Source organism: Pongo pygmaeus, chromosome 1 (assembly GCF_028885625.2).
Source record: "Pongo pygmaeus isolate AG05252 chromosome 1, NHGRI_mPonPyg2-v2.0_pri, whole genome shotgun sequence".
Classification (NCBI taxonomy): Eukaryota; Metazoa; Chordata; class Mammalia; order Primates; family Hominidae; genus Pongo; species Pongo pygmaeus.
The window spans coordinates 202,273,603-202,290,191 of NC_072373.2; the positions used below are offsets into that span (position 1 = coordinate 202,273,603).

The 16,589-nt window shown below is 48.0% G+C and overlaps 1 protein-coding gene across 4 annotated transcripts in view; it reads right to left on the minus strand.

Moving 5' to 3' along the window:
- TRNAU1AP (tRNA selenocysteine 1 associated protein 1) overlaps positions 1–12,777 on the minus strand; it is a 26,742-nt gene extending 13,965 nt beyond the window's left edge. The window contains exons 1-4 of one of the 4 annotated variants that reach the window (XM_054498131.2): positions 12,496–12,777; positions 11,897–11,994; positions 3,411–3,510; positions 2,745–2,797 (exon numbers count right to left, since the gene is read on the minus strand). In XM_054498131.2, the coding sequence (XP_054354106.1) occupies positions 2,745–2,797; positions 3,411–3,510; positions 11,897–11,994; positions 12,496–12,522 (278 nt within the window). In that variant the 5' untranslated portion in view covers positions 12,523–12,777. Of the gene's footprint in view, positions 1–2,744; positions 2,798–3,410; positions 3,511–11,896; positions 11,995–12,321; positions 12,345–12,495 lie in introns of those variants that run through there. The other 3 variants (XM_063667127.1, XM_063667126.1, XM_054498140.2) reach the window with 3 other exon arrangements.
- Positions 12,778–16,589: the final 3,812 nt, after the last annotated feature.

A 16,589-nucleotide genomic window follows, 5' to 3' on the forward strand; every position in this document is an offset into this window, starting at 1 on the left:
AATCTTTTTTTTTTGGGATGGAGTTTTGCTCTTGTTGCCCAGGCTGGAGTGCAGTGGTGCGATCTGGGGTCACTTCAACTTCTGTCTCCCAGGTTCAAGTGATTCTCACACCTTAGCCTGCCGAGCAGCTGGGATAACAGGCGCGCACCACCACGCCCAGCTAATCTTTTGCATTTTTAGCAGAGACGGGGTTTCGCCAAGTTGGCCACGCTGGTCTCAAATTCCTGACCTCAAATGATCCACCTGCCTCAGCCTCCCAAAGTGCTGGGATTATAGGCGTGAGCCACCATACCCAACCTCTTAAACCACTGCGAGGTTGTGGGTGATACAAATCAGGCAAAAGTTTGCCAACTCCCGTTATAGGAGGTTAATTCTATTCAAAAAATAAACGAACACACAAACCTTTGTTATTTTCTTTCTTTTTTTCTTTCTTTTTGTTGAGATGGAGTCTCACTCTGTCACCCAGGCTGGAGTGCAGTGGCGTGATCTCGGCTCACTGCAACCTCTGCCTCCTGGGTTCAAGCGATTCTCTTGCCTCAGCCGCCCAAGGAGCTGGGACTACAGGCACATGCCACTACGCCCAGCTAATTTTTTTTTTTTTTTGAGATGGACTCTTGCTCTGTCCCCCAGGCTGGAGTGAAGTGGCGCAATTTCAGCTCACTGCAACCTCTGCTTTTCGGGTTCAAGCGATTCTCCTGTCTCAGCCTCCTGAGTAGCTGGGATTACAGGTGCCCGCCACTACGCCCAACTAATTTTTTGTATTTTTAGTAGAGATGGGGTTTCACCATGTTGGCCAGGCTGATCTTGAACTCCCGACCTCAGGTGATCCACCCGCCTCGGCCTCCTAAAGTGCTGGGATTACACGTGTGAGCCACCGCGCCCGGCCAATTTTTGTATTTTTAGTAGAGACGGGGTTTCTCTATGTTGGTCAGGCTGGCCTCAAACTCCTGACCTTGTGATCTGCCCGTCTCAGCCTCCCAAAGTGCTGGGATTACAGGTGTGAGCCACCGCGCCCCGCCTACCTTTGTTATTATCTTATTTCAAGTATGATACACATTCCTTGTAAAATAGGAACACACAAGGCCAGGCGCAGTGGCTCACGCCTGTAATCCCAGCACTTTGGGAGACCAAGGCAGGTGGATCACAAGGTCAAGAGTTCAAAACCAGCCTGACCAAGATGGTGAAACCCCATCTCTGCTAAAAATATAAAAATTAGCTGGGCGCATTGGCAGGTGCCTGTAATCACAACTACTCGGGAGGCTGAGACAGGAGAATTGCTTGGGCCTAGGCGGCAAAGATTGCAGTGAGCCAAGATCATGCCACTGCACTCCAGCCTGGGCGACAGAGTGAGACTCCATCTCAAAAAAAAAAAAAAAGAATACACAAAAGCACAGTCCAGGGTGCGATAGCTCACGCCTGTAATCCCAGCACTTTGGGAGGCTGAGGCGGGCATATCACGAGGTCAGGAGATCGAGACCATCCTGGCTAACACAGTCAAACCCCATCTCTACTAAAAATACAAAAAACTTAGCCAGGCATGGTGGCGGGCGCCTCTAGTCCCAGCTACTCGGGAGGGTGAGGCAGGAGAACGGCATGAAACCAGGAGGCGGAGGGTGCAGTGAGCAGAGATGGTGCCACTGCACTCCAGCCTGGGCGACAGAGTGAGACTCCGTCTCCAAAAAAAACAAAAAAACAAAACACAAAAGTGCAAAGATAAATAAAATTGCTATAACCCAACCACTTGAAGACAACAATAAATGCTTTGATATGTATACTTTTGTCTTCTTTTCTTATGGCTTTTCTTCTAAATGTTCATAAATACGATCCATTGTATTTTGTTTCTAGTATTTTTTTTCACTTTCAACATATTGCCAACATCTTGACATGTCAGTATACTGCAACATGACTTGTTAGTGGATATACTGCATCCTAACTAATGACCATAATTTAATCACTTCCCTACTATTAGGTTATTTGGGTTTTCCCCAACTTTAGCTATTATACACAATACTTCAATGAACACATCTGAGGCTAATCTTTGCACACATCCATGAATACTGAAAAGTAGAATTGTAGGGTTAATGCATATAAATGTTTTTTAAGCTTTTGGTACACCGTTTTAATGCTTTCAAATGGCAACCTGAAATTCCAATGAATTTATGTTGCTATAACAGGTCAATTCATTGGGTTTCTTTTTTGAGACAGGGTCTCACTCTGTTGCCCAGGCTGGAGTGCAGTGGCACGATCATGGCTCACAGTAGCCTTGATCATTGTAGCCCTCCCTGGGCTCAGGTGAGCCTCCTGCCTCAGCATCCTAAGTAGCTGGGACTATAGGCGCCCGCCACCACACCCAGCTAATTTTTTGTATTTTTAGTAGAGACAGGGTTTCACCGTGTTAGCCAGGATGGTCTTGATCTCCTGACCTTGTGATCCACCCGCCTCGGCCTCCCAAAGTGCTGGGATTACAGGTGTAAGCCACTGCGCCTGGCTAACAAGGCAATTCTTATTGAATAAAACTTCAATACTGTGAGGAGTAGCAGGGTAGGAAGCCAGGGGCTTGACCAAATACAGAAAAGCCAGAGTCTTGCATGAAGCACCAGGAAGGTCCACCAGCAAAGAAGGGAGAAGGGCGTTGTCCTTCAGGAGGGGACCAAGTGCAGCCAAACCAGCTCCCCTCCTCCTATATGGCAGTGACGGGCACAGTGACACATCTTATGTCTGTCTAGACATGACTTTGTACCTACCTGTTATCTGGTTGTTTCCCATAAGTGGCATAGTTCAGTTTAAAGCGTTTCGCCTGGAAGTTTAAAAACAAACAAACTAAAACAGAGAAAGGTGCTTCAAGAGTTGAACAATATTTGAAAAAAACTGAAATAAATTACCTTGGCCAAAACATCTCCCCCTCTCTAAGCCTCAGCTTTTTCTCCTGTATAAAATGAGGGGGTTGCACGGATGACCGCTAAGGGCACTGCCAGCTCCATGGTTCTATGAGCCCAGGTGTGCCAGCTGGTGCAGCTGTAAGCTAAGTAACTGTGGGAAGAGCAGAATGCAACTCTCTTGAAATGTGTCCTTGCTGCTGCCAGCCTATTCTAGTTTCCCAATCAGGCAAGAGGTCTAGAGTTTCAAGTCTTCGGTTATGGGAGGCAGCGATGCAGAATGGAAAGGCATGGATTTGGGAGGCAACCAATCTTCAGTCTGAATCCTGGCTCTGCCATTTACTACCTGTGTTGCCTTGGGCAAGTTATTTCAATTCCCTGAGCTTCAGTTTCCTGGGCCTACAAAGATAACAATGCCTACTGTAAAGGGTTGTTATAGGATTAAATAAAATAAGTATACAGTAGGGATTCAATAGATGGTAGTAAGCAACGACAATAATAATGGCAACATCATCATTATCTAAATGTCCTTACAGGTGTGGCTCCTGGAAGGGGTTTCCCATTAATTTTATGCAAACACTTCTCAGCTGTGGCCAAATCTGCGAATTCTACAAAGCAGTAGCCAGCTGGGATCCTGGAAAAAAAGCAAATAGAGAAAGAAAATGGTTAAAGATAAAATGGCTCAAGATGAGGCCAGGCGCAATGGCTCACGCCTATAATCCCAACAGTTTGGGAGGCCAAGGCAGGCGAATCACTGAAGGTCAGGAGACCAGCCTGGCCAACATGCTGAAACACCATGTCTACTAAAAATACAAAAATTGGCTGGGCATGGTGGCGCACACCTGTAGTCCCAGCTTACTCGAGAGGCTAAGGCAGGAGAATTGCTGTAACCCAGGAGGTGGAGGTTGCAGTGAGTCGAGATCATGCCACACTGCTCCAACCTGAGCAACAGGCTGGTTTGAGACTGTTTAAAAAAAAAAAAAAAAAAAAAGGCTCAAGATGGGTCTTGGCCTTGAAGGGAGAAATAAATGTTTTTCTAATCTGAGTCAACACTGTTTTTGTTCCCTGCCACACCCCAGCTCAGACCTAATTTACAAACCTGAATGTAAGGATTGCCCATCTGGGCCAGTCCAAGATTCGTTTATCTGTATTTATTTATTTATTTATGAGATGGATATCATCTCGATCTCAGCTCACTATAACCTCTGCCTCTCAGGTTCAAGCAATTATCCTGCCTCAGCCTCATGAATACTTGGAATTACAGGTACCCAGCACCATGCCTGGCTAATTTTTGTATTTTTAGTAGAGATGGGATTTTGCCATGTTGGCCAGGCTGATCTTGAACTCCTGACCTCAGGAGATCCACCCACTTTGGCCTCCCAAAGTTCCGGGATTACAGGCATGAGCCAAGGCACCTGGCCCCAAACTCATTTAGTAAACATTCATTTATGCATTTTATCATGTGTGAATACTCTTGCCAAAATTGTATTATGCAATCCCATCAAGCCTTTAGATCTAATAACCAGTTCCAGGAAATTTTAGGGATAGACTATGCAAAACACCACAAGTAAATAAACGAATGCAGAATGTATGATCTGTTTTTTTTTTTTCTGAGACCGAGTTTTGCTCTTGTTGCCCAGGCTGGAGTGCAATGACGCAATCTTGGCCCACTGCAACCTCCACCTCCTAGGTTGAAGCGATTCACCTGCCTCCACCTCCCAAATTCAAGAGATTCTCCTGCCTCAGCCTCCCAAGTAGCTGGAATTACAGGCATGCGCCACCATGCCCAGCTAATTTTGTATTTTTAGTAGAGATGGGGTTGCTCCATGTTGGTCAGGCTGGTCTTGAACTCCCGACCTCAGGTGATCTGCCCACCTCGGCCTCTCAAAGTGCTGGGATTACAGGCATGAGCTACCGCACCCGGCCTCAGAGTATAGGCTCTTATAAAGACAACCAGTCTTACCTCCTTAAAAAGTTAAATAGTATGAGGAAACAAAGAGGTTGGCTTTTATACATTAAAAGAGACTCAAAAAATTAGCCAGCCATGGTGGCAGGTGCCTGCAGTCCCAGCTACTCGGGAGGCTGAGGCAGGAGAATCGCTTGAACCAGGGAGGCGGAGGCTGCAGTGAGCCGAGATCGCGCCACTGCACTCCAGCCTGGGTGACAGAGCAAGACTCTGTCTCAAAAAAAAAAATAAATAAATAAAAATAAAAGAGACTCAGAAGAACTAAATGTAATGCAGATTCCTGGATTGAATTATAATTCACTAATAAATGAAAAATTATCAATACTGTGGAGACAATTATAAAAATTTAAATGTAGACCTGCTACGACATGGTATTAGAGAATCACTGATAATTTTGTTAGTGTGATATAAGCATTGTGGTTACGTAAGAAAATGTCCAGTTCCACCGGGCACGGTGGCTCACACCTGTAATCCTAGCACTTGGGAGGCCAAGGCGGGCAGATCACTAGGCCAGGAGATCGAGACCATCCTGGCTAACATAGTGAAACCTCGTCTCTACTAAAAATACAAAAAATTAGGCGGGTGTGGTGGCGGGCGCCTGTAGTCCCAACTACTAGGGAGGCTGAGGCAGGAAAATGGCATGAACCCAGGAGGCGGAGCTTGCAGTGAGAGTCGGAGCCTGCAGTGAGCCGAGACTGCGTAACTGCACTCCAGCCTGGGCGACAGAGCGAGACTCCGTCTCAAAAAAAAAAAAAGAAGAAAATGTCCAGTTTCTGCCAAGATCGCAGAGATACTTAGCAGTGAAGGGACACAATGCACTCTATTGCCCAGGCTGGAGTGTGGGGGCACAATATTGGCTCACTGCAACCTCCGCCTCCCGGGTGCAGGCGATCCTCCTCCCTCAGCCTACTGAGTAGCTGGGACTACAGGCACCCCCCACCACACCTGGCTAATTTTTGTATTTTCAGCAGAGATGGGGTTTCACCTTGTTGGCCAGGCTGGTCTTGAATTCCTGACCTCAGGTGACCCGCATGCCTCCACTTCCCAAAGTGCTGGAATTGTAGGCGTGAACCACCATGCTCATCCTGCAATTTACTTTCATATGGCTCAGGAAAAGAAATTATCGGCCAGGTGCGGTGGCTCACACCTGTAATCCCAGCACTTCGGGAGGCCGAGGCAGGTGGATCATGAGGTCAGGAGATCAAGACCATCCTGGCTAACATGGTGAAACCCCCGTCTCTACTAAAAAATACAAAAAAAATTAGCCAGGTGTGGTGGCGGGCACCTGTAGTCCCAGCTACTTGGAAAGCTGAGGCAGGAGAATGGTGTGAACCCAGGAGGAGCTTGCAGTGAGCTGAGATCGCACCACTGCACTCCAGCCTGGGTGACAGAGCAAGACTCTGTCTCAAAAAAAAAAAAAAAGGCCGGGCGCAGTGGCACTTTGGGAGGCTGAGGTGGGCAGATCACCTGAGGTCGGGAGTTCGAGACCAGTCTGACCAATATGGAGAAACGCCATCTCTACTATAAAGACAAAATTAGCCAGGTGTGGTGGCACATGCCTGTAATCCCAGCTACTACGGAGGCTGAGGCAGGAGAATCGCTTGAACCCGGAAGGCGGAGGTTGCGGTAAGGCGAGATCGCGCCATTGCACTCCAGCCTAGGCAACAAGAATGAAACTCCATCTCAAAAAAAAAAAAAAAAATTCATCCAGTAAATATAGACAAATATGGTTTTTTTAATCTTTTTTTTTTTTTTTTTTTTTTGAGACAGAGTCTCAGAAAAACCCGATGGACTGTACCTAACCAGGGGGTGTGAGATTCTGAGCATTCTATCTTTGAAAGAGTCACTAAGAGACATAAGTAAGAGAATATGACAACCTAAGAGATTTATACTGAAAAATGTCAGATTTTTCTTAACATCACCCTATAAAGCTATCTCCAATAAAAAGATGAGCCTTGGCAAGACGGAAAAACCCCGCCTCATCAAAGAATACAAAAATTAGCTGGGTATGCTGGCGTGCACCTGTAGTCCCAGCTACCTGGATGGGTGAGGCAGGAGAATAGCCTGAGCCCAGAAGGTGGAGGCTGCAGTTAGCCATGTTCATGCAACTAAACTCCAGCCTGGGCGACAAAGTGAAACTCTGTAAAAAAAAAAAAAACAAAACAAACAGGCCGGGTGTGGTGGCTCACGCCTGGCCTGTAATCCCAGCACTTTGGGAGGCTGAGGTGAGCGGATCACGAGGTCAGGAGATCGAGACCATACTGGCTAACACAGTGAAACCCCATCTCTACTAAAAATACAAAAAAATCAGCCAGGCTTGGTGGTGGGCACCTGTAGTCCTAGCTACTCGGGAGCCTAAGGCAGGAGAATTGCCTGAACACGGGAGCTTGCAGTGAGCAGAGATCGCACCACTGCACTCCAGCCTGGCGATGACACAGTGAGACTGGGTCTCAAAAACAAAAAAAAACAAAAAAATGAAAATTAGCTGGGTGTAGTGGTGTGTACCTGTAATCCCAGCTACTCGGGAGGCTGAGGCACAAGAATTGCTTGAACCGGGAGGGAGAGGTTGCAGTGAGCCAAGATCACGCCACTGCACTCCAGCCTGGCGACACAGCCAGACTCCATCTCAAAAAAAAAAAAAAAAAAAATTAGCTGGGCGGACTGGGCGCAGCGGCTCACGCCTGTAATTCCAATACTTTGGGAGGCCAAGGTGGGTGGATCACGAGGTCAGGAGTTCTGACCAACATGGTGAAACCCCGTCTCTACTAAACAAACAAACAAAAAATACAAAAATTAGCCAGGCATAGTGGCACATGACTGTAATCCCAGCTACTCGGGAGGCTGATGAGAACTGCTTGAATTTGGAAGGTGTAGGTTGCAATGAGTCGAGATCATTCCACTGCACTCCAGCCTGGGCAACAGAGACAGACTCTGCCTCAAACCAAAAAAAAAAAAAAAAAAAAAAAAAAATTAGCTGGGTGTTGGCCGGGAGCGGTGGCTCACGCCTGTAATCCCAGCACTTTGGGAGGCCAAGGTGGGGGGCTCACGAGGTCAAGAGATCGAGACTATCCTGGCCAACACAGTGAAACCCTGTCTGTAATAAGAATACAAAAATTAGCTGGGCGTGGTGGTATGTGCCTGTAGTCCTAGCTACTAGGGAGGCTGAGGCAGGAGAATGGCTTGAACCCGAGAGGTGCAGATTGCAGTGAGCTAAGATTGCACCACTGCACTCCTGCCTGGTGACAGAGCAAGACTCTGTCTCAAAACAAAACAAAACACCAAGATTATAGAAAAGGAAAAAAGATAAGACCCAAGGAAAAATAATATGTAATATAGCCTGGGTGACAAGAGCAAAGCTCCGTCTCAAAGTAAAAAAAAGAAACATGTAAGGAACAAGAGTTCCATATCTTATTTCTTTTTTTTTTGAGACAGAGTCTCACTTTGTCGTCCAGGCTGGAGTGCAGTGGCGTGATCTCTGCTCACTGCAAGCTCCACCTCCCGGGTTCACGCCATTCTCCTGACTCAGCCTCAAGAGTAGCTGGGACTACAGGCGCCCGCCACCACGCCTGGCTAATTTTTTTGTATTTTTAGTAGAGACGGGATTTCACTGTGTTAGCCAGGATGGTCTCAATCTCCTGACCTCGTGATCCGCCCGCCTCGGCCTCACAAAGTGCTGGGATTACAGGCGTGAGCCACTGCGCCCGGCCCATATCTTATTTCAGTCAACAGTAAGGTTGGTCCCAGTGGCTCATGCCTGTAATCCAGCACTTTGGGAGGCTGAGGCGGACAGACCAACTGAGGTCAGGAGTTCGAGGCTAGCCTGGCCAACACAGTGAAATCCCATCTATACTAAAAATAGAAAAAATTAGGCCAGGCGTGGTAGCTCACGCCTGTAATCCCAGCACTTTGGGAGGCTGAGGCAGGCGGAGGTCAGGAGATTGAGACCATCCTGGCTAACACAGTGAAATTCCATCTCTACTAAAAATACAAAAAATTAGCTGGACGTGTTGGCACACGGCTGTAGTCCCACCTACTCAGGAGGCTGAGGCAGGAGAATCACTTGAACCTGAGAGGCAGAGGTTGCAGTGAGCTGAGATCACACCACTGCACTCCTGCCTGGGCGACAGAGCGAGACTCCATCTCAAAAACAAAAAAAATCAGCTGGGCATGGTGGCAGGCCCTTGTAATCCCAGCTACTCGGGAGGCTGAGACAGGAGAATGGCTTAAACCCAGGAGGCGAGGTTGCAGTGAGCCAAGATTGTGCCACTGCACTTCAGCCTGGGCGACAGAGGGAGACTATGCCTCAATTAAAAAAAAAAAAAAAAGATTAAAATGTGAGAATCTATGCCAGTGTTTTATTTATTTATTTTTGCGACAAAGTCTCCCTCTGTTACCCAGGCTGGAGCGCAGTGGCATGATCTCGGCTCACTGCAACCTCCGCCTCCTGGGTTCAAACGATTCTCTTTCCTCAGCCTCTCAAGTAGTTGGAACTACAGGTGTGTGTCACCACACTTGGTTAATTTTTGTATTTTTTTAGTAGAGACGAGGTTTCACCATGTTGTCCAGGCTGTTCTCAAATTCCTGACCTCAAGTGATCTGCCCACCTCAGCCTCCCAAACTGCTGGGATTACAGGTGTGAGCTACTGTGCCCAGCCTATGCCAGTGTTTTAAAAAGTAGAAAGGGGCCGGGCGTGGTGGCCCATGCCTGTAATCTCAGCACTTTGGGAGGCCAAGGCAGGCAGATCACGAGGTCATGAGATTGAGACCACCCTGGCTAACAAGGTGAAACCACATCTCTACCAAAAATACAAAAAATTAGCCGGGTGTGGTGGTGGGCGCCTGTAGTCCCAGCTACTTGGGAAGCTGAGGCAAGAGAATGGCTTGAACCTGGGAGGCGGAGCTTGCAGTGAGCCGAGATCGTGCCACTGCACACCAGCCTGGGCCACAGAGCAAGACTCCGTCTCAAAAAAAAAAAAAAGAAAAAAAAAGGAGAAAGGTTACAGAATGAATATTCATACCAGTAGCTGATTATCTGGGGTTTTCTGCTTAAAAAGCAAGAAGAGAAATATTTAGGTGGGCATGATCTACCCGTCAGAAAAATCTTTTCCTAGGTAATGGGGTTCTGAATACACAAAGTATCTTTCAAATGTCTCATCTCTATTTTTAAACCATTTGATGTTTTAGCAAGCCACATGTAGTGGAGTACCGAGAAAAGAGTGGCTGCTTGGAGAATGGCGTGAACCCAGGAGGCGGAGCTTGCAGTAAGCCAAGATCGCATCACTGCATTCCAGCCTGGGTAGCGACAGAGCGAGACTCCGTCTCAAAAAAAAAAAAAAGAAGAGTGGCTGCTTGATAAACACTGACAAATTGATAATTCCCTAAGGAAAACTAAGACCTCAAAGAGAAAGAAGAAAATGGAGGTAATAGAGCACCACTATCTGAAAATATTGTGCATTTGGTTGTGTTTACTTATTGTCTCATTCCCCACTAGAATGTAGTTAACTCCATGAGCAGGGGCTATATCTGGATTATTTCAGCCAGGAATCTAGAACAGTAGAACACAGTAGTATCTCCACAGATAATTTTTTTTTTGAGATGGAGTTTCGCTCTTATTGCCCAGGCTGGAGTGCAATGGCGGATCTCGGCTCACTACAACCTCCACCTCCCAAGTTCAAGCGATTCTCCTGCCTCAGCCTCCCAGGTAGCTGGGATTACAGGCATGCACCACCACGCCCAGCTAATTTTTGTATTTTTAGTAGAGACAGGGTTTCTCCATGTTGGTCAGGCTGGTCTCGAACTCCTGACCTCAGGTGATCCGCCCTTCTCGCCTCCCAAAGTGCTGGGATTACAGGCGTGAGGCACTGCACCCAGCCTCCACAATTTTTTAAATGAATGGCCTAAGAGTTAAGGGCCCTCAGAGCTTTCAGGATAGACTCGAATTCAAGTCTTGACTTGTTATTTATTATAACTCTTTTTTTTTTTTTTGAGACGGAGTCTCAGTCTGTCGCCCAGGCTGGAGTGCAGTGGGTTCACGCCATTGTCCTGCCTCAGCCTCCCAAGTAGCTGGGACTACAAGTGCCCGCCACCACGCCCAGCTAATTTTTTTTGTATTTTTAGTAGAGATGGGATTTCACCGTGTTAGCCAGGATGGTCTTGAGCTCCTGACCTCGTGATCCGCCTGCCTCGGCCTCCCAAAGTGCTGGGATTACAGGCGTGAGCCACCGCACCCGGCTATTTATTGTAACTCTTCAAGTTATTAAGCCTCTTCATAATAGTACTTACCTACCTCAGAGGTTTCTGAGGTTTTAAGGAGATAATGGATGTAAACTGCTTATTACTCAGCAGATCGTAATCTGACTATACTTACTGAGCATATGCTATATGCCATACACTGCCCTGATAAATGTGAATTAACTCATTTAATCCTCACCATAACTCTAGGAGGTAGGTGCTGTTATTATTTCCATTTTTATACTCAAAGTGAATGAGACAGAGCAGTTAAGTAACTTACCCAAGGTCATACAGTAGAAACAGCTTTCAAACCCAGTCTCGCTTGAGTCATGCGTTTTTTTTTGTTTGTTTGTTTGTTTTTTGAGACATTGTTTTGCTCTTGTTGTCCAGGCTGGAGTACAGTGGCACGATCTCAGCCCACGGCAACCTCCGCCTCCCGGGTTCAAGTGATTCTCATGCCTCAGCCTTCCGAGTAGCTGGGGTTACAGGTGCCTGCCACCACACCCGGCTAATTTTTGTATTTTTAGTAGAGACGGGGTTTCACCATGTTGGCCAGGCTGGTCTCAAACTCCTGACCTCAGGTGATCCGCCCACCTCAGCCTCCCAAAGTGCTAGGATTACAGGCGTGAGTCACCACGCCTGGCAAGTCCTACCCTTAAGCTACATGCCATCCTTCCACTCATTAGGACCTCAAAATGTTAGCTGTTATAATTTTACAGTGACTATTACTAGGGGTAGTGAGAAGCCATGACTACGATGTTTACATTCTCGTACATGACAGCTGCAACGAGACGTATTAAGACAGACCTGAGATGAGACTTACCCAGTGAGGCGGTTTCGGATAATTTTGACGCTCATTACGGTCTCCCCCATGGTGGCAAAGGCTCTGGAGATGAAGTTCTCATCCATGTAGGGTTCCAGCTGCGTAAAAACAAGAGCACAGCGGCTCAGGCCGGCGGCCGGGCTTCCCACTCCGGGTTCCAGAGCCCCTCCCGTTCAGCCCAGGGCTGGCTACGTGCCGCAGGGGGAGCGAGGGGCGAGGTTCGCCTCCACTGAGCGGCCTGAAACCCCAGCTCCTTTGATTCAAGCTTGCCCCCCTTTAGGGAGCCTCCCTTAGACCTAGAAACCCCACTCCTCCGGTCCCAGAACAGCGCGCCTCAGTCCTTGGATTCCTCCCATTCTATGTCCCCAAAGCACCACCTTTCCCTCCCACGAACCCAGGTGGGGCCCCAGGACCCCTGGCCTCACGGACTCAGCCTCTTCACTTAGATGCTGGAACCCGCTTCTGTGTCACCAAAAAGAACCCCCGTCACACGTCTCCCCTTTTTGGGATCCCAAGTCCCCTCCCACTCAGACTCTTCCTCCCTCGCGAAACCGAGATGCTTCCTTGTCCTCAGACCCCGGACGGCTGCCCTCACTCACGTCGCCCATCCAGAGGCTGGCCGCCATACCCGCGCACCGGGGTGGGGCTTCGCGGGCGGGGCTCTGCGGGCGGGGCTCAAAGGCCCGCGCGGGCGCCAATCCTGGCTGCGGAGACCGCTACAGAGCATGCGCCTCCGACGGCTTCTGCGCAGGCTCCTGAGCTTAGCGGCCAGAGTCGGGCAGTGTATTCAGCTCCGGGTTTTTCCTGCAACCCGCTGGGCGCGAGGCTTCCGGATCGCGGTGGGCGGAGTTCAGGCTGGAATGGGGCGGGCCAGATACCACCTGGCCCAGGCGGCTGGGTTACTTGGGTTTATTTCTGACTTACTTAGCAAACAAAACTACACACACACACTCGTCTGACTTTATATAGAAAACAAAACCACACACACACAGACACATATAATTACAACATTAATATATGCTCGTTAGGGCTGGGCACGGTGGCTCACCCTGCAATCCCAGCACTTTAGGAGGCCGAGGCGGGCGGATCACGAGGTCAAGAAATCGAGACCATCCTGGCCAACAGGGGGAAACCCCTTCTCTAACTAAAAGTACGAAGAAAATTAGCGGGCGTGGTGTCGCGCGCTGGTAGTCGCAGCTTCTCGGGAGACTGAGGCAGGAGAATCGCTTAAACTCAGGGGGCAGAGGTTGCAGTGAGCCGAGATCGCGCCATTGCACTGCAGCCTGGTGACAGAGCAAGACTCCATATATATATATATATATACACACACACACACACACACACACACATACACACACATATACACACATACATATACACACATATATACACAGATACACACATATACACATATATAAACACATACACATATACATATACACACATACATATATATGTATTCTCGTTACTTGGATTTATTTCTGACTTTACATATTTAGAAAACAAATAAGGCCGGGCGCGGTGACTCACGCCTGTAATCCCAACACTTTGGGAGGCCGAGGTGGGCGGATCACGAGGTCAGGAGATCGAGACCATCCTGGCCAACATGGTGAAACCCCGTCTCTACTAAAAATACAGAAATTAGCCGGGTATGATGGTGTGCACTTGTAGTCCCAGCTACTCAGGTGGCTGAGACAGGAGAATCACTTGAACCCGGGAGGCAGAGGCTGCAGTGAGCCGAGATCCTGCCACTGCACTCCAGCCTGGGCGACAGAGTGATACTCTGTCTCAAATTAAAATATATATACACACACGTACAGACACACACAAACACACACATAATTACAACATTAATATATGCTCGTTGTAAAAAACTGCAGATACAAGTGCATCCAAAAAAGTGAAAATATCCCTCTGGACAACCCGGTTCCACTACCTCCCTGTTGTTACCAGGGGTTCTTGGGCTCTCAATGCAACAGAAATTAACATGAGGCCAAAAAAGTTTTCCCAGACAAGTCTTCATTGGAGCTTATGCCTGGGTATAAGGGAGGCAGCACAAGAGAGTGAGAATTCCCTGACTCTCCGAAAAGAGCTGGCTGAGATTTTTTTATTAGGCAAAGCACAGAAAGTGATATCAAGTGTAGGGTATACAGGCTGGGCAGGACAAAGCTCATGAGGGTGGGGTATGCAGGTCAGCATATCCTGTTGTAATGATTATCTTTTTTTTTTTTTTTTTTTTTTTTTGAGACAGAGTCTTCCTTTGTCGCCCAGGCTGGAGTGCAATGGCACAATCTCGGCTCAGAATAGCTAGAATCTAGCCTCCTGGGTTCTAGCTATCTCCTGCTTCGCCTCCTGAGTAGCTGGGATTACAGGCGCCCGCCACCAGGCACAGCTAATTTTTGTGTTTTCAGTAGAGACGGGGTTTCACCATGTTGGTCAGGCTGGTCTCGAACTCCTGACCTGAGGTGATCCACCCACCTCGGCCTCCCATAGTGCTGGGATTACAGGCGTGAGCCACCCATTGCGCCCAGCCAATGATTATCTTGAGTACTGGGCTACCTGGTAGTTTGGCTGTCAGCAACAAGGCTGTAAATGAAGTGTTCAGCATTTCTTCCTGAGATGAGACATTCCACAACCTTGGTTGGAAAATCTGGATCTCCTAAGGCCAGATCCTAGAATTATTTTTATTTTATTTATTTATTTATTTAGTCAGTCATTCTGAGAAAGGGTCTCTCTCTGTCACCCAGGCTGGAGTGCATTGGCAGAATCTTGGCTCATTGCAGCCTCAAACTCCCGGACTCAAGTGATCCTCCTGCCTCAGCCTCCAGAGTAGCTGGGACTACAGGTGTGCACCCCCACACCTGGCTAATTTTTTTTTTTTTTTTTTTTTTTTTGTAGAGAGGAGAGCTCACTATGTTGGCCAAGCTCATTTTGGACTCCTAGGCTCAAGCGATCCTCCTGCCTTGGCCTCCCAAAGTGCTGGGATTATAGGTGTGAGCCACAGCGCCCAGCCTCTTTTTTCCTTTTTTTTTTTTTTTTGTTTGAGACGAATTACAGGCACCTGCCACCACGCCTGGCTAGTTTTTTTTTTTTTTTTGTATTTTTAGTAGAGGCAGGTTTCACTATGTTGGCCAGGCTGGTCTTGAACTCCTGACCTCATGATCCCCCCACCTTGGCCTCCCAAAGTGCTGGGATTACAGGCATGAGCCACCACGTCCGGCTTCTTTTTTCTTCTTTCTTTTTTTTGTAGATCCTGGAATTCTTTAAGTAAAGGGCATGGTTACATATTATAAGAGCACAAAATAACAATATATAATGGCTATTTTTCTTTATATGACTAAAGCCTCAGAGTTAATGGGTATGGTGGTGTGCAATTTTTTTTTTTTCTTTTGAGACAGAGTCTCACTCTCGCCCTGGCTGGAGTGCAGTGGCGCGATCTCGGCTTACTGCAAGCTCCGCCTCCCAGGTTCACGCCAGTCTCCTGCCTCAGCCTCCCAAGTAGCTGGGACTACAGGCGCCCGCTACCATGCCCGGCTAGTTTTTTTGTATTTTTAGTAGAGACGGGGTTTCACCGTGTTAGCCAGGATGGTCTCGATCTCCTGACCTCGTGATCCGCCCACCTCAGCCTCCCAAAGTGCTGGCATTACAGGCGTGAGCCACCATGCCCGCCAATTTTTTTGTATTTTTAATAGAGACGGAGTTTCACCATGTTGGCCAGGCTGGTCTCAAACTCCTGTCCTCAGGGGATCCATCCGCCTCAGCCGTTCAAAGTGTTGAGATTGCAGGCGTCAGCCACCACGCCTGGCCTCCTTATGAGAATCTAATACCTGATGATCTGTCACTGTCTCCCATCACCCCCAGAGGGGACTGTCTAGTTGCAGGAAAACAAGCTCAGGGCTCCCACTGATTCTACATTATGGTGAGTTATATAATCATTTCATTATATATTACAACGTTACATTAATAATAATAAAGTGCACAATAAATGTAATGCACTTGAGTCATCCCAAAACCATCCCCTCTCTGTCCGTGGAAATTGTCTTCCACAAAACCAGTCCCTGGTGCCAAAAAAGGTTGGGAACTGCTGCTCTAGTCTTGGTGACTAGACAGGAAGCCAAGCCCTGTTCTTCCTGTCTCACTGTAACCCAGGGCAAGCGACTGCTCTGTGCAAGCCATTCCCTCACTCCGCATTTACCAGACTGAAAAACATGAGACTTGTTGGAGCCGGAATGGGATTCTTCCCTCATTCCCATATAGGGTCCTGGGGTGGGAGGTGGGAAGAATTAAAGGGAGTGTAAATTGGAGTAACCTTGTCATCTGTAAACCAATCAGTCCCCAAGTTCTATCACTCTTTTTTTTTTTTTTTTGAGATGAAGTTTTGCTCCTGTTGCCCAGGCTGGTGTGCAGTGGTGCTATCCTGGTCACTGCAACCTTTGCCTCCCGGGTTCAAGTGATCCTCCTGCCTTAGCCTCCCAGGTAGCTAGGATTACAGGCTGGCGCTACCATGCCCAGCTAATTTTTGTATTTTTAGTAGAGATGGGGTTTCACCATGTTGGCCAGGCTGGTCTTGAACTCTTGACCTCAGGTGAACCACCTGCTTGGGCCTCCCAAAGTGCTGGGATTACAGGTGTGAGCCACTGCTCCCGGCCTCTATTTTCTTGAGTCCCACTACCCTACTCCAAATCACCTGGAG